A 21,019-nucleotide genomic window follows, 5' to 3' on the forward strand; every position below is an offset into this window, starting at 1 on the left:
AGATCTACATCTGGTGTGCCCCACCACAGGCACAGCAGCCAGAACAGCTCCGGAGGCAATGCCCATTTTCCTGGGTCTAGCATCTGGCGACTTAGGCAGTCCGCCTACCAGTAGTCTACTCCTGGGATGTAAATGGCCGACAAGGCCGGCACATGTCGCTCTGCCCACTGAAGGATGTGAGTGACCTCCCGTGCTGCAGCGGAGCTTCTTGTTCCTCCTTGATGGTTGACATATGCCACCGCCGTGGTGTTGTCTGACTGGATCCTGATAGGATGCCCTTGTAGTCTCATCAACCATGTGGAGAGGAATAGCCTGATCACTCAGAGCTCAAGCACATTGATCGGCAACTTGGATTCCTCCCCCGACCAGAGGCCCTGGGTCAACTGTACTCCCAGTACTCCACCCCAGCTGGTCAGGCTGGCGTCCGTTGTGATCGCTGTCCAATGCAGAGGTAGGAACGACTTACCGGCCCGAAGTGCCGGGGACCTCAGCCACCAGAGCAGGGAGTCCCTGGAGATCAATAGCAATTTTGCAAGACTCTGGAGTGAAACTGGGCGTACGGTATTGCCTTGAAGGAGGCCACCATGAGGCTCAGGACTCACATGCAGAAGAGCAGCGACGACCACCTGTGGTTCATCAATAGTTTTACCGCGGCTCTGAGTCTGCAGTTTGAAGGGAGAAAAACTCTCGCTTTCATGGAGTCCAGCAGCAAGCCTAGGTACTCCAAATGCTGAGCTGGTATGAGCACCAACTTTTTGAGTTTCAACAGCCACCCAAATTCCTGCAGGGTTTGCATGGTGATCATCACATCCTCCTCTAATTCTGAGGCGAAAGATGCTCTCAAGAGGAGATAGTCTAGGTAACCTACGATCGCGATCCCACGTTGTCGCAACGCCAACATTGGTAAAGACTCCAGGGAGTCCCCTTGATGGAGTGCAGCGACCACTGAGCAAACTGATTCCATTCTGAACCTCTGAACTTTTACAAAGCAATTGAGGGCTTTCAAGTCCAAGAATGGACATAGACCTTCCTTTTTGGGGACTACAGATTGGAGTAGAACCCCTGGAACCTTTCCAATTCCGGAACAGGCACTATTACCCCGCAGCTTAGCAGGTCTTTTAGTGCCCCCAATAGGGCCTCCTGGAGAGCCGGGAGTAAGGGAAGAATCTGTTTGGTGGCCAAGAGAGAAACTATCTTGTAGCCAGAGGAAATCAGTTCGCAGACCCATTGGTTGGACAGCCGAGAGGCCCACCGGGCTGCAAACTCCTGAAGACGACCCCCCCTCCCCCCACCCGAGAGACAGGTGGGAGTAAACTTTCATGCGGTAGCACTTTTGCTCACAGGCTTGCGGTTCCAGGGACGCTTTTGTTCCTCAGAGGTCGCCCTATCGGATTGGGAGCGTTTAGCCGAAGTACCGGACGGACGAAGAAGCCTCTTGAGCAGAAAATGAAGGCCCTTGCCTGCAGCATGGCTCCTTAGTCTTCCTGGCCTGTGGGAGCAAGGTACTTTTCCCACCTGTGACATTCTTAATGATGTCATCCAACGAGGCTCCAAATATCCGCTCACCAAGGAAGGGTATTTCCGTCAAGGCTTTTTTTTTTTTTAGATGCCTGGTCCGCAGACCAGCATTTTAGCCAAATCAGGCCCCGCAGTACCACTGCTGACACTGAAGCCATGGAGAGCAAAGGAAGCGTATACAGGGCCGCATCACAAACGTACTTAAGGCCGTGCACTAACTGGCCCATTCAGTGTCTGCAACAAGTGCTGTACCCAGTACTGGTCGTATTGCTGACCCCACAACCGTAAACAAGGAACGGGCCACCGCCTCGGCTTACCTGTTGGTACCGTCCTTAAATGCAGGAGTCCCCTCTACCGGGATCGTGGTTACTTTGTTTAATCTGGATACTGGGGGGTTCAAAACCGGAGGAGCTGACCATTTTTTAAGGCGGCTCTCCTCAAAGGGGTAGCGCACCGCCATTCTTTTAGGGATCGAGGTGGTCGGTTGCGGACTTCACCATTCCTTGTATATGAACTTATCAAAATAAGTCAGATACAGAAACACCTTAGGTGTACGGGCTGGCTTACAGGACCCAAAGGGGACCGCTACTTCAGCAGAGGAACCTACTGTATCCTGAATCTTCAGGGTATCACGCACAGCTGTGATAAATGCTCCAACTAGCGATTTGCCGCACATGGACCCGGACGGGGACTCATCCTCACTGTCCGATCCGTCCTGCTCAGCGTCACCTGACAACAGAGCAGGGGCCGCCTGTATCTGCAGAGTCCGAGTAAGTGCTATCCCTGGGAGGGGGGGGAAGGGGCCGCTTTTTACCACCTTTGCGACGAACATTTCAATGACCGCTGACAAAGCGTCTGAAGGCACTGCTTGCAGATGAGACGGTTGCAATTGCAGGGAGTTCTGGGTAAGAAACACTAGTTTCTGAAGCCATGCTGACCCACCCTGTCTGCCACCCTTGGGGACTTGGGATAGGTGTCCAATCCCACCCTCCTAGCTGCTGCAGACTGAGGGGCCCCCACCACAGGACTCACCACCCCAACTGAGTGCTGCACCGTTCAGGTACAGGTGTCGGCGTCCAGTATCAGCTCCCAGGGGTTCTGTGCAGCAGGGACCAGCGCTCAGGATAAAAACCATGCTGGGCTACAACAAAATGGCCACCGGCCGGCCTGTATGAAGCACATAATTACAAAGAAAATGGCCGCCAAGCTACAGTAAAATGGCCCCTGACCATGCTTTCTTCTGAGGCACACCAAAAACGGCCAACTGTACACAGTGAAAGGACAGAGAAAATGGTGGCAGAACAGCGCTATGGCGATCAGCACATGCAGACCTCCAGAAACCCAGCGGGGAGACCGCAGACACCCAGGGACACAGACACCCATCACAGCCCCCAATCTAAGGCGAGAGCCCCCCCAGGGGACCCCTAGCTACAGATACACACACCGCCCAGCAGCTCATCATGCAGCATCCCCCACGTGGGTGGGGGGGAAATAGGGGCAGGGAGAGAAGAACCAATTCTTATCGGGAAAACTCATATGCTCATATGTATGCTGTTCCGACGGACCAAAAACGATGCATGCTCTGAAGCAAGTATGAGACGGCAGCTATTGCCTATTGAACTTCCTTTTTCTAGTCCCATCGTATGTGTTGTACGTCAACGCGTTCTAGACCGTTGGACTTTGGTGCGATCGTGTGTAGATGAGACAGTTTCAGCGGAACTCCGTTGGAACTCCATCGGAAAAACCGTCAGAGTTTATTCCCGACGGAAAAACCGGTCGCATTAGTGTCCGATTTGTCCACCGCAATATCGCAGTCCTGCTACGAGTCGCTGATTGCTGCCATTACTCGTAAAAAAAAAAAAAAAAATGTCCCCAGATTACATTTTAAAAATCTGGTCACCTTACCTTAACTGCTAGGTGAGTGCTAACCACTACACCCATGTTGGTGGTCAAGACTTGTTTGCAGGAAGGCCATAATGTGGGGTACAGAGCAAATTCTGGGACTAAATTGATTGCACTCACACTAGGTGAAATACGATTGCCAGATACAATAAAATCTACCCGAATATGGCTCGCCTTGCCTTCAGCAAGCAACAAGTCTAAGTAGGTTTGTGTACCAGGTTCTTCTGGGCCAGCTTGGTACCAAAAGAATTACCCTACATTTACACAGATGTTTGTATCTGACAGCAGCTATACACCAGTAATCTGCGCTTGTAAAATTTGACATATTTCCTGTAGATGGTTGTGGTTTACAAATGAGTTTATCTGCAGATAGCTGCATTTGGCTGTGCCAGCACTTTCAGGCTTTTTTCAATACCACATTCCTAATGGGATGTTATACCCAGGCACCGCCTCTTCCACTTTGTTGGTAGTTTTCTGATTAAGGAAATTGAGCTGTGTAACTGAAATGGGAGTGCAGAGCAAAGCTAGTGCTTACTATTAACCTTGTGTGCCCTGCCCCCCCCCCCAGTGCTCTCCTCCCCCACCACAGTCTCCTGCCCCCCCCCCGCACTCCAGCTCCCTCCATCCTTCTCTAGACACCCCCAGTGCTCTCCACTCCCCCCAGTGCTCTCCCCCTCTGTTCCTCCCCACCAGTCCCCTGCCCCCCCCCCATGCTTCTCTAGCCACCCCCAGTGCTCCCCCCCACCCCAGTGCTCTCCCCCCCTCCCAGTGCTGTCCCCCCGTTCTTTCCCCCCAGTGCTGTCGACTCCCCCCTGGTTCTCCCTCCCAGTGCTCTCCCCCCTCCTTCCCAGTGCTCCCCCCCGGTTCTCCCCCCTCCCTCCCAGTGCTCTCCCCCCCGGTTCTCCACCCTCCCTCCCAGTGCTCTCCCCCCCGGTTCTCCCCCCTCCCTCCCAGTGCTCTCCCCCCCGGTTCTCCCCCCTCCCTCCCAGTGCTCTCCCCACCGGTTCTCCCCCCTCCCTCCCAGTGCTCTCCCCACCGGTTCTCCCCCCTCCCTCCCAGTGCTCTCCCCACCGGTTCTCCCCCCTCCCTCCCAGTGCTCTCCCCCCTCCCTCCCAGTGCTTTCCCCCCCGGTTCTCCCCCTCCCTCCCAGTGCTCTCCCCCCGGTTCTCCCCCTCCCTTCCAGTGCTCTCCCCCTCGGTTCTCCCCCTCCCTCCCAGTGCTCTCCCCCCGGTTCTCCCCCCTCCCTCCCAGTGCTCTCCCCCGGTTCTTCCCCCTCCCTCCCAGTGCTCTCCCCCGGTTCTCCCCCCTCCCTCCCAGTGCTCCCCCCGGTTCCTCCCCCTCCCTCCCAGTGCTCCCCCCCGGTTCTCTCCCTCCCTCCCAGTGCTCCCCCCCGGTTCTCTCCCTCCCAGTGCTCCCCCCTAGATCTCTCCCTCCCTCCCAGTGCTCCCCCCTAGTTCTCTCCCTCCCTCCCAGTGCTCCCCCCCCGGTTCTCTCCCTCCCTCCCAGTGCTCTCCCCCCTCCCTGTGCTCTAGCCTCCGTTCTGACCCTCCCGCCAGTGCTCTCCCCCTGTTCTCACCCTCCCGCCAGTGCTCTCCCTCCGTTCTACCCCCCGCCAGTGCTCTCCCCCGTTCTCCCCCTCCCGCCAGTGCTCTCCCCCCGTTCTCCCCCTCCCGCCAGTGCTCTCCCCCCGTTCTCCCCCTCCCGCCAGTGCTCTCCCCCCGTTCTCCCCCTCCCGCCAGTGCTCTCCCCCCCCCCCCCATTCTTTGCCACCCCCCAGTGCTCTCCCCATCATTCTCCAGCCCCCACCCCAGTGCTCTCCAGCCCCCAATTCTCCCCACCCCCCAGTGCTCTCCAGCCCCCACCCAGTGCTCTCCAGCCCCCCATTCTCCCCACCCATCGCTCTACAGCCCCCCCCCCCCCCCAGTGCTCTCTACCCCTGTTTTTTGGCTCCCCCCAGCACTCTCCACTCCCCCCTGCATTTTGCCACCATCCATGTGCTCTCCAACTCTGCCAGTGCTCTCCAGTATATATGATTTCATATCTATATATATATATATATATATATATATATATATATATATATATATATATATATATATATGATTTCATATCTATATATAATATACTCTTCATCAAATGTGCTTTACAATGTATGGTTTTCCTTTTCATGAACAAGAAAATGATGTTATGCTGGTATAATAATGCTGTGGGGCAGGTATGACATTTTTTCCAGGGCTGGTTTTTATTCCCAGTCCGGCCCTGTACCTTTTCCACGCTGCATTCTGGTGTGAACTGGCCCTGAAGTGGATAAAGAGGAAGAGGCAAATAAAGCAAAGATGGATACATTCCCTAACATCCCAGCATCTAACTAGGGGATATTTTGTCTTTATGTGTAAGGAAATCAGAACCTACCCTAATAAATGTATCAAATTTACCAGAATGTCAGTGTCCACCTTTGACAGCTTACTAACTATTGTTAGACAACATATGCGCAATCTGACTGGTTGTATAACATACAGTGCATCTGGAAAGTAGGTACAGACCTTAATTTTTTCCACTTTTTTTATGTTACAGTCGTATTTCAAAATGGATTAAATTAATCATTACAAACAATACCCCATAATGACGTTAAAGATGTGTTTGAAATCTTTGCAAATGTATCATAAAAAAAAAATCACAAAAAAAAAAAAAAAAAAAATCACATGTACATAAGTATTCACAGCCTTTGCTCAATACTTTGTTAGAACACCTTTGGCACCAATTACAGCCTCAAGTGTTTTTGACTATTATTCAACAAGCTTGGCACACCTATTTTTGGGCAGTTTCTCCCATTCTTCTTTGCGGAACCTCTCCAGCTCCATCAGGTTGGATGGGAAGCATTGGTGCACAGTGTGGGCTCTGGCCACTCACAAAGTTTTCCTGAAGCCACTCCTTTGTTATCTTGGCTGTGTTGCTTAGGGTTGCTGTCCTGTTGGAAGATGAACCATCCCCCCACTGAAGTCCAGAGCGCTCTGGAGCAGGTTTTCATCGATGTCTCTGTACATTGCTGCATTCATCTTTCCCTCTATCCTGACTAGTCCCTAACAGCATGATGCTGCCACCACTGTTGTGAAATTTTAAGAAGATGTATTTAAAATGTATTGTCATAGTGTCTCCCAGTGTTCATTCTCCCGCAGCCAGCTCTAAAAGCGGACTGAGGCAGACTGATGCTGGTTGAGAGCAGTTTGGTAGTGAAAAGCTTCTCAGGGATATAGAGAAGTGTTTGCAGAGTGGGAATATGTCCGCCAGTGAAGGGCCCCTGTGCGATGCACAGAACGATCCTCTGGGGGAATGTGTTGACTTTGCAAAGACATTATCGGTTTAGCGGATGTACAGCAACACATTTAGGGGGTCTAGGCATGCACTTGCAGATAATCTCCCAGCCACACTGGACAGTAGTATAGCCTGGGTATGATTTGTTCTCTGAACAAAGCAGAATAAAGATTTATGAATAAAAATAGGAGTCTGAATTGTTGTGGTTGGGAACAGCATTCATGATCTTAAGCTTCCTTTATGTAGCTGAAGATAGCTTACAGAGACAGGGGGTGGGAGAACGTGCACGCTGCCCACACCCAGACACACCCATAAGACTCCCCTAGTCATTGTTCTTTGGTTGTTCCCTGCTGTTTGAGGGAATGCCTGTGCTTGATTGGTCAATTGTGAAATCACAAGGCTCTATTTGTTATATGAATAACATTTGTTCAGGGCAGGTCAGTTGGTTTGAGCATGGGGGGCCAAAATCAGAAAGGTGACTGTTTATTGGGGAAATGCGGGAGAGACAGGTCGTTTAAAGATGCATTATACTGTAAAGCTGGAAGAGCGCTCAATAGCATCATGGTTTATCCACGACACCACCATGCTTCTCTGTAGGGATGTTATGGCCCAGGTGATGAGCGGTGTCTGGTTTCCTCCATACACAACGCTTGTCATTTGGGCCAAAAAGTTCAATCTTTGCTTCAGACCACAAAATATTGTTTCTCATGGTCCGAGTCCTTTAGGTGCCTTTTGGCAAAACTACAGGCAGGCTGTCATGTGCCTTTTACTGAGAAATGGCTTCCATCTGGCCACTCTTCCATACAGGCCTGATTGGTGGAGTTCCAGAGATGGTTCTTCTAGAAGGTTCTCCTCTCTCCATAGAGAAATGCTAGGCTCAGTCAGGGAGGTGACCAAGAGCTCAATGGTCACTCTGACAAAGGTCCTTCTCCCCCAAGCGCTCAGTTTGGCTGGGCAGCACCCACTCAAGAAGAGCTCCTGGGATGTGGCTCATAGTAAACACTGAGAAGCTGGTTTCTTTATAGGCAGCCAGGCCCCTTATGCTCTCTTGATAGACTGTGATGGCATTGTCTGACTGCACCCAAAATTGGGTGTCCTTTAGAAGCAGGGTCAAGTGTTGGAGGGACAGTAAGAAAGCGGAGCTCCAAAATATTGATGGGGAGTTTTGTCTCCTCCCTTGACAACGTTCCTTGAGCTGTCAAGGAGTATAAGACTCCTCCCCAGCCTGACAGACTCGCGTCTGTTGTAAGAACCTTCCAATTGTAGTTAAGAGTTGTAATGGTGATTCGCCAGGACAATAAATTTCTTGTTTCAAAGGAATGGAAGCATGGGTAGATCCAGGGAAAGCGTCTGCTTTTTTAATGCTGGTTAGTTGGAGAGTTCTTTTCCCCGGAATTGGGCAAAGGATACTGCCTCAAAAGGAGGCAATCATTAGACCCAGAACATCACTGTTGGATTTCTCTTGGATCTTAGTTGGTAAACATGGAGGAAAAGACCCCTTTTCTGGAAGAAATACCTTTGCCTGAGATGCATCTAGGAGGCACAGATATTGTAGGCACATGGAAGGCTGGAGAGCAGATTTTTGTGACGTTAGTCATCCAGCAAAATGCTAGAAGTACTTTAATTTTCATTTGGACCTTATCTGATTGTTGCAAGGGGGATGTGCATCCTTCAGGAGAAGATAGTCTAGAAAGCCTGTCACCTGGATACCCCCGAGTTCTGAAAAGGGCAAGCAGGGTTGCCAACATTTTTGTAAAAACCCTGGGAGGTCAGGCCTAAAGGCAATGTGGCAATTGAAAGTGGTTTTCTGCCACTGAAAAGTGTAGAAATCACTGACCTGGGGTGTAAACAGGAACCTGTATATAGGCATCTTGGATGTCCATGGATGCCTTGTGTTCCCCTTGCCCCAGAAAGGCAATTACTGATCTGGCAGTGTGCAAAGGAATACACATTTTTGGCATGAAGATTAATTTGTTGAGGGGATTTTAAGAACCAGGAATAGGACAGATACCTCAGTTGTGCTTTGGTACCATGAACAGGTTTGAGTAGAATGCCTTGAATGTCTTGTTGCAGTACTGATACAATCACTCCCTGGGAGAAGATGCGGTTTCTGGGCCTTTTGCAAAATCTTACTGTCCTTGGAAAGTTTTGGTTTATTTGAAAACATCACAGTGAGGTGACAAGTTTTGTAACCTTTAGAAACCACAAGGTCTGGGACATTTGTGACCCAGAGAAATGCAAAAAGCAACAGACATCTCCCCACTCTTAAAAGTGCAGATGCCCTTGCAGAGCTCTTTAGAAAGGGCTTGGTTGCCCTGGTGGGCGAAGGCTTGTGCCAAAAAAAAGGGCTAAAATTAGGTTTAGAAGCTGAAACCTGGGAAGAGCGTGGAGGTTCTATATGTTTAACGTGCTAGGAGCTCCTGCACGGGGTGGTTCTGAGAGCTTTCTCTGAGGACGCAAAACTTCTTCCCATGACCACCTTAATGAATTAGTCGAGTACCTCACCAAATCAAGGACATCTTCCTTGAAAAGTCAATACACAAGGTACACGCACAGCTATGCACTGCTTACACTACTCTCCAGGGAATGTTTTGCAGGGCTTAGTAAGTTTTCTTTGTGCCTAAAGGGGCGTGGCATGACAGAGGTGAGTCTACCTGTAAAGCTTTGTACACATGGCTGAATGCCGACCAAGATCAGCCATTTCAATAAAAATTGGCTGACATTCGGCCCGTGTGTAAACCAGCCGGTCTGACATAAGCCGGCTGTTTGGCAGGCTTCTTCAGACGAGCATGCTGTATATCCATCAAAAAATATAGCTGCGCTAGAACTTATAAAACAAAATTATAAAGTGACATAATTTTTCTAATTTACAAAAAATCCCAAAAACATGCAAAAATAGTGCCAAAATAATGATTTCCAGGCATATAAGCAGTCCAAAGAAAAGGAAAGATGGATAGGATGCTGAATCTTAGTCCATTTTCGGTGACTCTCAAAAACCACCCTTTACATACGTAGCAGGTGCACCCAGAGTAGAAAGAGATTATCCACCACCAAATTAGAGGAGGCTTACCAGCTGTCAAGATCTCTTTTTAGGGAGATCATACGGGCTTGTAAAATGTTACGTTCCTGGTCCCCACACTGGGCTCTGTTGGTAACACCAATCTATCTGCTCCCTCTTTATGGTATATCTCGTTCCACCACATTCATTTAGTACGGCAAAGAGAGAAGAAAAAAAGCTCCCATAGCATAATTCCGTAAAGATTTATTAAAATATAAAAGGTAAAATAACAATTTACGAATTCCCAGCAGAGTATAAGCGTATAGCGTATAAAAAACGAGCCGGCCGGCTCTCTCTTGTTTGCACTACCCGCCCTTCCGGATTAACGTGGAAATGCGGTGACGTCAGCACGCCGCTAACCCTACGTCGTTTCGTCAAAAGTGACTTCTTCCTCAGGAAGAAGTCACTTTTGACGAAACGACGTAGGGTTAGCGGCGTGCTGACGTCACCGCATTTCCACGTTAATCCGGAAGGGCGGGTAGTGCAAACAAGAGAGAGCCGGCCGGCTCGTTTTTTATACGCTATACGCTTATACTCTGCTGGGAATTCGTAAATTGTTATTTTACCTTTTATATTTTAATAAATCTTTACGGAATTATGCTATGGGAGCTTTTTTTCTTCTCTCTTTGCCGTACTAAATGAATGTGGTGGAACGAGATATACCATAAAGAGGGAGCAGATAGATTGGTGTTACCAACAGAGCCCAGTGTGGGGACCAGGAACGTAACATTTTACAAGCCCGTATGATCTCCCTAAAAAGAGATCTTGACAGCTGGTAAGCCTCCTCTAATTTGGTGGTGGATAATCTCTTTCTACTCTGGGTGCACCTGCTACGTATGTAAAGGGTGGTTTTTGAGAGTCACCGAAAATGGACTAAGATTCAGCATCCTATCCATCTTTCCTTTTCTTTGGACTGCTTATATGCCTGGAAATCATTATTTTGGCACTATTTTTGCATGTTTTTGGGATTTTTTGTAAATTAGAAAAATTATGTCACTTTATAATTTTGTTTTATAAGTTCTAGCGCAGCTATATTTTTTGATTGTTGTATATTGTGTGTGTCTCGCATTGGGTTGCAGCAAGAACTTACTACTGTCAGTATTAACACTTATATCAAGTTTTTGTTTTATTTACACTTGATTTTTTCATATATATTTGTCTAGCACTTTGTTTAGACCAGCGCTGTTTTTCAAAGGTTTTTTATGCTGTATATCCAGCAGCTGGTTGGCTTCCTGTCAGAACATAACAGCTCCATGGGGGAGATGGCTGTACCATCATCGGATCATTAGTACAGTTTTCTGTTTAACCTCCTGAGTTGAATGGAAAAAAAAAAGAACGAATCGAGTGTACAAGGCTTAACAATGCCAAGGCGTTTGTGTGCAGAGGCAACAAGCTTTTCAACATTAACAAGTATATTGTGGCAAACTGCCTTGTCAATAAAACGACAGTGTGGAAGGAAATAAATTCTTCTGCAACTCCCTCCAACACTGAATCTATGTCCTCTTTATTCCACTCTGATCCAGTATCATTTAGGACCAGCGTATTAGGATTTGACCGATTGAGACAATCTAGGAGGTTTTTGCCTATAACCCATGGTGTGAATAACTTGTCTGTGTCCGTCACCATACAATTAAGAAAAGTTTTGTATTGTCTAGAGTTAAGTTTAAATATAACTAAACAGTAAAGAAAAAAAAGACGTATTACATAAATGGCAAATATTAGCGGTCTTAATCTATTTACCTTCCCTTGGAGACATTCAATCAAGTGTCCGATTGTCATACGCGAAGGGATGGCATGGGGGTTAATGATAATATCAGGGGTAATACCTTCACAAGTAAAAGGCATATCCTAAAAAAAAAAAAAAAATTTATATTATACAGTATTTATATAGTGCCAACAACTTATACAGCGATTTCCAATATAACATATTAAAGTGGAGTTCCACCCACTTTTACAACTTTGTCTTAAAAGGAATGACAACCCCTCCACCACTCAGTTTTGGATATTTTTTTTCCCCCTTCCTTACCTTTTATGAAGTACCTTGTGTACTTCCGCCCCAGCCTCGCCGTGGCCCAGTAGGTCGTGTCTTCTTCTCCAACGCTGCCTTTTGGGACCTTTGTGTGTCCCAGAGGATTAAAGAGACCCTCTACAGCAACCAACTGCTTAAACTAATTGTGGACCATATCTCTGATACATAGAGTCAAAATATGAATTCCTCAGATTGGGACTTTAAACCAGGCCACATTTTGATGGATTACCATCAAACTATTTGTGGCCCGGTTTAAAGTCCCAATCTGAGAAATTCATGTTTTGACTGAGTCCCCCAGAAGATGACAGGGCCATTCAGGAAGCACCACGTGACTCGCTCAACTGCCAGTTTCCGTTAGGTGGAATGGTGACGCCTGCACCCGATCCGATGGACGGATCGGCCTGGGGGGGGGGGGGGCTGACATTGCATGGCTCCCTGGTCAGACAAGTGTCCTTCTTAAAAGTCAGCTACAGTGCTTGTAGCTGACTTAAAAAAAAAAAAAAAAAAAAGCAAAAAATAGGATTTTTGTACTCGCCCTAAAATCCTTTTCTTTGAAGTTCACTGACAGACAAAGCTCTATTAAATCTTGACCGTAGGGTTATTACACCACCTTCAGGAGAGGACTAGGCAGAACATGTAATACATGTGAAAAACAAAAGAACTGTACAGTTCCGCCCAGGGGGCGTTCCCTCTGGCTATAACCCCTCAGCCTGCTTCCTGCAGCTCAGTATGTCAACAAGCAGAATAACTTAAAATAATAGGAGGGGTGGGTGCTGTGTCTGTCAATGAACTTCAGAGAAAATAATTTTACTTTGAGTACAAAAATCCCATTTTCTCTTTCGTTCATTGACGGACACAGCTCCATTAAATCTTGACTGTAGGGACATCCCCAAGCAGTGTCATAATGAAAGGTGAAAACAGCAAACATAACTTCACCACAACCAGAGGTGCTCCTCAACGGAGGAGTCACCATCTGAACCGACTGCATCAGAACTTGCGGCCAACATATGCGTCCGAATGCATCGGCAACCAAAATGTAACTTTCTCTAACAAGAAGTGATAGTGTAAATTGCAACGATTACACAGCGGCCTGCAAAACTTTGCCCCCAAAGCAAGCATCAGAAGATGTGCTTACATCAATTTTGTAGAACTTTGTGCCGCCTTACACACCTGGGAGACACGCTTGATGTCGGAAAGCCCAGGGGGTCCCAATTGCCCCGGTGGAATGGGCCGTGACAGGAAAGGGGGGGCACCCACCCCTTCAAGGTGTAAGCCTGGACCACAATCTGTCTGATCCACCATGAGATGGTGGTCGACGAGACCGCCAGTCCTTTTTTCGGACCAGCTACCGAAACGAACAGAGAATCTGACTTCAGGAAGGGCGCCGTGGCAGACAGATGAGCCCTTGGGGCCAGGATCACTTCCAGGGAATGGAGGGCCACCTCCTTTGGGTGTGTCGGCTTAAGACACAGAGATGGTAACAATGTCCTTATTGAGATGGAAGGACGAAAACACCTTTGGAAGAAAAGGTTGCGGACACACCACCACTTTATCCTTGTGGAAAACCAGATGGGGTGACTTGCAAGAAAAGGCCGCCAACTCAGAAACCCTCCTGGCAGATGTAATGGCCACTAGAAATAACACTTTCTGAGAAAGTCAACAAGGGAATTTCCCTGATGTTATCAAAACGGCAGTTTCTGAAGCACCAATAGGACCAGGTTCAGATCTGACAGAGGTAGGGGTGGTTGCACCGGAAGGACTACATGCCGAACCCCTTGCACAAAAGTGCTTACCAATGAGTGAGACACCAGGGGTCATTGGAAAAAAGATAGCCAAGGCTGATATCTGTCCCATGATGGTGCTTAAAGACAGTTTCTGCCCCACTCCTCGCAGGATCCTGGAAACGGAAAAGGTGCGGACGCCACCCCATCTCCTCACACATGGAGATATAAGCCTTCCACATACGATGGTATATCTTTCAAGAAGATTTTCTTGCCCTGAGCATGGTGGAGATTACAGAGTCCGACAGACCTTGGTTCCTTAGCACCTGGCTTTCAACAGCCATGCTGTTAAAACCAGAGACAGTAAAGCAGGATGGAGCATCCGCCACCAGGCGCACTAGGTCGGCATACCAAGGACGACAGGGCCAATCTGGAGCGATCAGTATCACTAGAATCCCCTTGGCCTCCCCTATGCGAAGCAGGCGAGGCAACAGTTTGAGCGGAGGGAAGGCGTAAATCAGCCGGTACTGCTCATATGGAGCCACCAACGCGTCTGACGCATCCGCCCAAGTATCTCTTGCCCTGGACACAAACCTCCGCACCTTGCGATTGAGCCGAGAGGCCAGAAGATTCACATCTGGTGTGCCCCACCACAGGCAAAGAAGCCAGAACACCTCCGGATGCAATGACCATTCTCCTGGGTCCAGAATCTGGCGACTTAGATAGTCCGCCTGCCAGTTTTTTATTGCCGGGATGTATATGGCCCATGGGGCCAGTACGTGTTAGTCTGCCCACCGAAGGATGTGCGCGACCTCTCGTGGTGCAGCCAAGCTCTTTATTCCTCCTTGATAATTGACATATGCCACCGCCGTGGCATTGTCTGACTGGATCGAGATCGGACGCCCTCGTAGCCTCATTGACCATGTGGCGAGACATAGCCTGATCGCTCAAAGCTCGAGCGCAGTGATTGGTAACTGGGATTCCTCCCACGACCAGGGGCCCTGGGTCAACTTTACACCCAGCACTCCACCCCAGCCAGTCAGGCTGGTGTCCGAGAGTCTGCAGTTTGTCTGGAGGGAGAAACGCTCTTGCTTCCACTGAGTCAAGCAGTAAGCCTAGGTACTCCAGGCGCTGAGTCGGCACTAGTAGCTACTTTTTGAGGTTCAACACCCAAACGCCTGTAGAGTTTGCATGGTGATCACCACATCCTCCCTTAAATTCTGAGGTGGAAGCTGCTCTCAGAAGGAGATAGTCTAGTTAACCCACAGTTGCGATCCCACGTTGGCGCAACAATGCCAAAATTGGAGCCAAAACCTTGGTAAAGACTCGGGGTGCTGAAGCCAGGCCAAAGGGGAGAGCAAAAAAGTCTCAAATGGAAAAGGAGGGCCCTTGCCTGCGGCGTGGCTCCTTACCCTTCTTGGACTGTGGGAGCAACATGCTCTTCCCACCCATGACATTCTTAATAATGTCATCCAGCGAAGCTCCAATTAGCCGCTCACCAAAGAAGGGCAAATCCATCAAAGCCTTTTTAGATGCCCGGTCCGCAGACCAGCATTTCAGTCAGATCAGGTGCCGCAGCACCACTGTCTGATGCTCTGGAGAGCAGGGGAAGTGTATCCAGGGCCACATCACAGACATACTTAAGGCCATGCACCAACTGGTCTGCTAGTTCTACGCGGACCGGAGGAGACTGTTGCTTCTCCAGTCCTAGGGCAATCGTTTTGTTACTTTATTTAACCTGGATACTGGGGGGTCAACGACCGGGGGAGCCGACCATTTAAGGAGGCTCTCTTCAAAGGGGTAATGCACCGCCATGCTTTTTGGGACTGAAAAGGTTCCGTTGTGGGCTTCCCTATTCCTTGTATATGAACTTATCAAAATAAGTCAGATACAGAAACACCTTTAGGTTTACGGGCTGGCTTACTGGACCCAAATGGAACCGCCACCTCAGCAGAGGATCCTGCCGCATCCTGTATTTTCAGGATATTATGCACAGCAGTGATAAGTGCGTCAACTAGCGCTTTTTCATGCGTGGAGCCGGACAAGGAATCATCCTCACTGTCCGAACGGTCCTGGTCAGCATCCTCTGACATATCAGAACAGGGGCCACCAGTCACTGCAGAGCCAGAGTCTGAATCAGAGCTCTCCCTGAAGGAAGGGGGGGTCTTTTTTACCCCCCTTGCAACAAACATTTCAAGGGCCACCGACAAAGCATCCAAAGGCACTGCACTATTTGCAGATGAGCCAGTTGCAACTGCAGGGAGATCTGGGGAAGAAACGCCAGCTTCTGACGCCATGCTGACCCACCCTGTCTGCCACCCTTGCAGACTTAGGACAAGGTGCTCAATCCCACCCTCCTAGCTGCTACAGACTGAGAGGCCGCCACTGCAGGACTCACCTCCCTGACCGAGTGCTGCGCCGTGCTGTTGCTGATCGCTGTGTCAGCTCACAAGTGTCCAGGAGTAAAAACCGTGCTGTTCTGAGGCACGGGAACCAGCGCAGGGGAGAAAAAAAACACACTGAGGCTACAAGAAAATGGCCGCTGGCCATTCTTGTATAGCAAAAAAAAACTAGGGAAATGGCTGACAACCATGCTGTACATAGAAAATGGCGGCGGTAAACGCTATGGAGGTAGCACATGCAGAGCCCACAGACACCAGCAGAGAGACAGATGACAGCACAAGGACAAAGACAGCCAGCGCAGCCCCCGGCTAAGGGTCAGAGCCCCCCTGGCCCAGGTACATACACCACAGCCTAGCCATGCAGCATCCCCCGCGGGGGAGGGGGGATACAGGGAAAGGGAGAGAGGAAAGGGAGAAGAGGGAACCCCCTAATTGACCTCCCGGGTAATGCTCAGCTGCTCTGTCCTGCCGAGGCAGGGAGAGTTGTACTTACCATCCGGATGAGCTGGAGGCATCCCATCACAGACCCACACCTTAGCAGTACGGGGTGGCTGCTGGCCATGGTACATTGTGACAAAGACATCCGTAGTCTGGTCATGTGTGTGCCCTGGAGCATATAGCTCACCGGCCGCCCCTGGAGCCTGAGGGGCATGTCGTGGCTGACCCAGCGCGTAGCTAGGGTCTGCAAATGCTTGATGGCAAGGCTGGGAAGACTTCAAGGATCTATATTATAAAGCCGGTCACCCAGCAGGCTGTTGATAGAAGATCACAGGATCAATATCTTGCGCAAAAGGCAAAATCCAGAAAAAAAATCCCCAGGCTGATGGTCCTGGCAAGGAGCCTAGGTCCTTCTTCACTAGGCAGAAAAAAACAAACAGATGCAGGAAGCAGGCTGAGGGGTTATAGCCAGAGAGACCGCCCCTGGGCGGAACTGGACAGTTCTGTTTCTCACATGTATTACATGTTCTGCCTAGTTCTCTCCTGAAGGTGGCATAACCCTATGGTCAAGATTTAATGGAGCTGTGTCCGTCAAAGAACGAAAGAGAAAAACTATTTTGCAGCTAGAACTCCGCTTTAAAAAAAAAAAAAAACAACAAATAATTTATGAGGTTGGAAAAAAAAAATAATAAAAAAAAAAAGACCTAGGTCCACTTCAATGTGTGTGTGTCTGAATCACAGAGTTCTCATAACTATGTATATTATGCCAAGACATCCAAATGTTTTTGAATTTGTCAACGCTCCCAGCTACAACCACTATCTGGGGATTCCACATTATTATTTTACCAGCAAAATATTCCTTCCACAATCTAAAATTTTTATTCACATATTAGCCTAGGTTTATAAAATGCATTTTTTTCATTATAGAGTACATTAAAAGGTAATTGTATCACACAAATACACAATATTTTTGTAAAACATTAGGTTGCAGTAAAAAAAAAAAAAAATACGGAATATGTAAAGCCTTAAAATTGTGCATGCCCATGAAAGTTTGGTACCCAAAATTGTCCATCATTGTAATTTTTAAAGCCTTTAGAGGTTATCAGTTTAAATGCCCTAGAATTCCTGCTTTCACTTTAGTGTTTGTGACAATTAACTTTATTGCGATCATATAGGGGGGGCCAAATTAGAGGACCCCTGATGTCTCCCTTGCCTCCCACTGAAGATAATGGTGCACAGATTGTAGCTTTTTACCCAGCCACAGCAGATGAAGAAAATGACAGCCAAAGGAATGGAAGTAATACATGTTTGCTTGACTGGTGGGAATTTCAGTGAACTAAGCTCTGCATGAAATCCTATCACATGCAGAACAAATTTAATCACTTGCTCACTGACGTTCTGTCAGTAAGCAATTATTGTAGCTGCAGCCATGATCTCCTTTTTTTTCAGAGAGCAATCAGCTGCATTGCAAAAGTGATCTGAACAGATTTCCAGATGTCTGATCACTTTTTCTCTTGTCAAAAGATTTTATTAATTATACAGCATTTAACAGGTATGTCAATTAGGCTTATAGAAATAGAGAAAATAAAGCTCTTTGCTATACGTTATGGAAACATTAATTAAATAAAAAAGTGTATTTCAAGTGGAATGTATTTAAATACAACCTGAGGAGTTGGTGAGAAGTCATGTGTCAATATAATCACTTCTATAAAATTAATAGTACCAACAGTGAATATACATTATTGAATTGAGGGTACAGCTCCTATGCATTCAAAAAGTGAGCTGTAAAGTTAGAATAAGAGGGGAGAAAAAGTACAAGAGGAGGGAGGGTAGAAAGTTGGATAAGTCCACAAGGTTGACCCAAGTGCCAGTGCAAGAAATGGTTTGGTTGAACAAATGAATGAATAAAACCGCTACCATGGTAGGAGGACAGATTCATCAAAGGTTGGCGGTAATATTTTAACCAACCATGGGTGCCATATCTTTTCAAATTTGGGGATTTGGTCTCGTTCGATAGCCATCATTTTGCCATGGGACATGGTGGCATTCATTCTATGCTTTGTATCAGCCATCACCAATGCAGGGGATTTCCCTGCCTTTGCCATTGTTTGTTTTGCGGTCCTGAGGAGATGAACAAAGTTTGAAGTGGGAATGTGTTAAGCAATCTTGTTTCACATTAACCACTTCCTTACTGGACACTTAAACCCCCCTCCTGTCCAGACCAATTTTCAGCTTTCAGCGCTGTCGCACTTTGAATGACAATTGCGGTCATACAACACTGTACCCAAATTAAATTAGGATTTTTTTTCCCCCACAAATAGAGCTTTCTTTTGATGGTATTTAATCACCTCTGCGGTTATTTTTTGTTAAAAAAAAAAAATATATATATTTTGTTATAAAATTTTGCAAACAGATAATTTTTCCCTTTCATTGATGTACGCTGATGAGGCTGCACTGGTGGGCACTGATGGGCTGCACTGGTGGGCACTGAGAGGTGACACTGAGAAGTGGCACTAATAGCTGGCAGTGATGGGCACCGTCAGGGGGTACAGATTGGCACAGATGAGGCAAATGTGCCTCCGTCCTATTTGGGACCGATGTCCCTTGCACATAAGCCGGTGATTGGCTTTTTTTTCTCCTCGCGCTGTCAGAGTGAGGAGAAAAAAAAAAAAAAAAAAGAAGATTGCCAAGCTTTTGTTTACACGCGTGATCAGTGGTCATTGGCCGACAGCTGATCATGTGGTAAGGGGCCAAGATCAGCCCCTTACTCGGATCTGTGATCACCCAAGTCTCGGTGATCACAGCGCGCGGAACGTACAAAGGATGGCCGTCATATGAAGGCCTCCCGGAAATTGAGGTCCATGCTGTAGCAGGTATTCGGCGGACACCAAGTGGTTAAGTAGTGCAGTGAACGGGTCTGGTCACACCAAAATCAGAAACATTTTGGTGGCAATGTCAAAGATTTCTTTCCAAAAGGTTAGGGCTATCAAACATATCCACCATATAGATGCATACCTACTTCCGAGTAACCCCTAAAACAGAGAAGAGCGTAATTAGGCAAATATTTGGCTACTCTGCAAGGTACATGGTACCATCGGGTTAGGACTTTATAGTAAGCTTGGACCACTATAACGTTAGGCGAGGCTGATTTTGTTATTGACCAAATCCCCGACCAATGCCTGATTACTTCTTCAGCGCTTTGAAGAACCGACCCTTGCTGCCCCCTGTGACAAGTCCCAGACCCTCCTGTCCACTGGGGAGCCTGGGACAGCTTCAAAGAGTAAATGGAGGAACAGTCACTCCATCTCTGCTGTGATTAATGAACCGGGAAGCGACAATGATTTTGCCACTATGGCTTCAGCATGGTCATTCTCTGGCTGTGCTTGGTTAGCTGCCTGGGAGGCTAAGGTAGACATCAGTGGTCTAATAAATAAATAGTAACGGTCACCTGCCCAAAGCTATTACAAGGGGGTGGTTAGCCCCTTGTTATAACAAAAAAAAAAAAAAAAAAAAAAAAGAAGATTAAAAGCCCCTGGTCCTGGTCAAAATTATGGTCTTGCCCAAACGGTTATATTATTTTCGAACCCTCCCAATATCTGCTCCTTTGAAGGCAATCCCTTGGGTAACAACCCCTCAGCCTGCCATGCAGCTTCAGTACGTCAACAAGCAGTATAACGTAAAGAAAAATAGGAGGGGCGAGTGCTGTGTCAGTCAGTGAATTACAGAGAAAAGGATTTTACGGTGAGTTAAAAAAAATAATCCTATTTTCCCTTATATTCACCGACTGACACAGCTCCTCTTTAGACCATTGGTTTGTCCCCAAGCAGTGCCAAAACGAGGGGTGGGAAAAACAGCATAAAACTTCATCCACCATGGCATGTGGGAACTAGTATAAACTTTACCCACAAATAAACGACAGTGTGTGGGAATAACTAAACTTTTTCACCCACAAAAAAAAAAAAAAGACAAAAAACGGGGTGCTTTTCAGAGAAGCACTACCCCCAAACCGCACCAGAACTGCGGCAACCAATGCAACAGTGCATTTACTTAAATGGTACTGCGTTTTTACCCAAAGAAACAGGAAAAAAATATGTATGTGCAATTGCAAATATACAGCCGCCTGCAAAACTTTGCAGCCAAAACGGGCATCAGCCGATGCACTGACATCTACCTTGTAGAATTTTGTAAAAGTATGAACAGATGAGCAAGTCGCCATTTTACACACTTGAGCGACAGACGCTTGATGTCAGAAGGCCCAAGACGTTTCAACTGCCCTTGTGGAGTGGGCCGTGACCGGAAAGGGGGGCATCTGCCCCTTCAAGGCGTAGGCCTGTACTACAATCTGTCTGATCCACCTGGAAATGGTGGCCGGCGAGACCGCCATACCCTTCTTTGGGCCAGCCACCGAAACAAACAAGGAGTCCGACTTCCGAAAGGGAGCCGTTGCAGACAAATACACTCTCAAAGCACGAACCACATCCAGGGCATGAAGGGCCACTTCCTTAGGATGGGTCGGCTTAAGATACAGAGATGGTAACACAATGTCTTCATTGATGTGGGACGCCGAAACCACCTTGGGCAGAAGAGAAAGTTGCGGACGCAACACCACCTTATTCCTGTGGATAACCAGATAGGGGGC

The 21,019-nt window shown here is 47.9% G+C and overlaps 1 protein-coding gene across 2 annotated transcripts in view; it reads right to left on the reverse strand.

The window, feature by feature from the left end:
• POLR2B (RNA polymerase II subunit B) overlaps positions 1-21,019 on the reverse strand; it is a 726,171-nt gene that overhangs the window by 123,564 nt on the left and 581,588 nt on the right. For both annotated transcript variants that reach the window (XM_077475735.1, XM_077475736.1), the window contains one exon: positions 11,531-11,638. In XM_077475735.1, coding sequence (XP_077331861.1) covers positions 11,531-11,638 — 108 coding nt within the window. The remainder of the gene's footprint in view (positions 1-11,530; positions 11,639-21,019) is intronic.

The sequence above is a fragment of the Lithobates pipiens genome, unplaced genomic scaffold (genome assembly GCF_037356315.1).
Source record: "Lithobates pipiens isolate NorthernLeopardFrog02 unplaced genomic scaffold, aLitPip1_a1.2 Scaffold_13, whole genome shotgun sequence".
Lineage (NCBI taxonomy): Eukaryota > Metazoa > Chordata > Amphibia > Anura > Ranidae > Lithobates > Lithobates pipiens.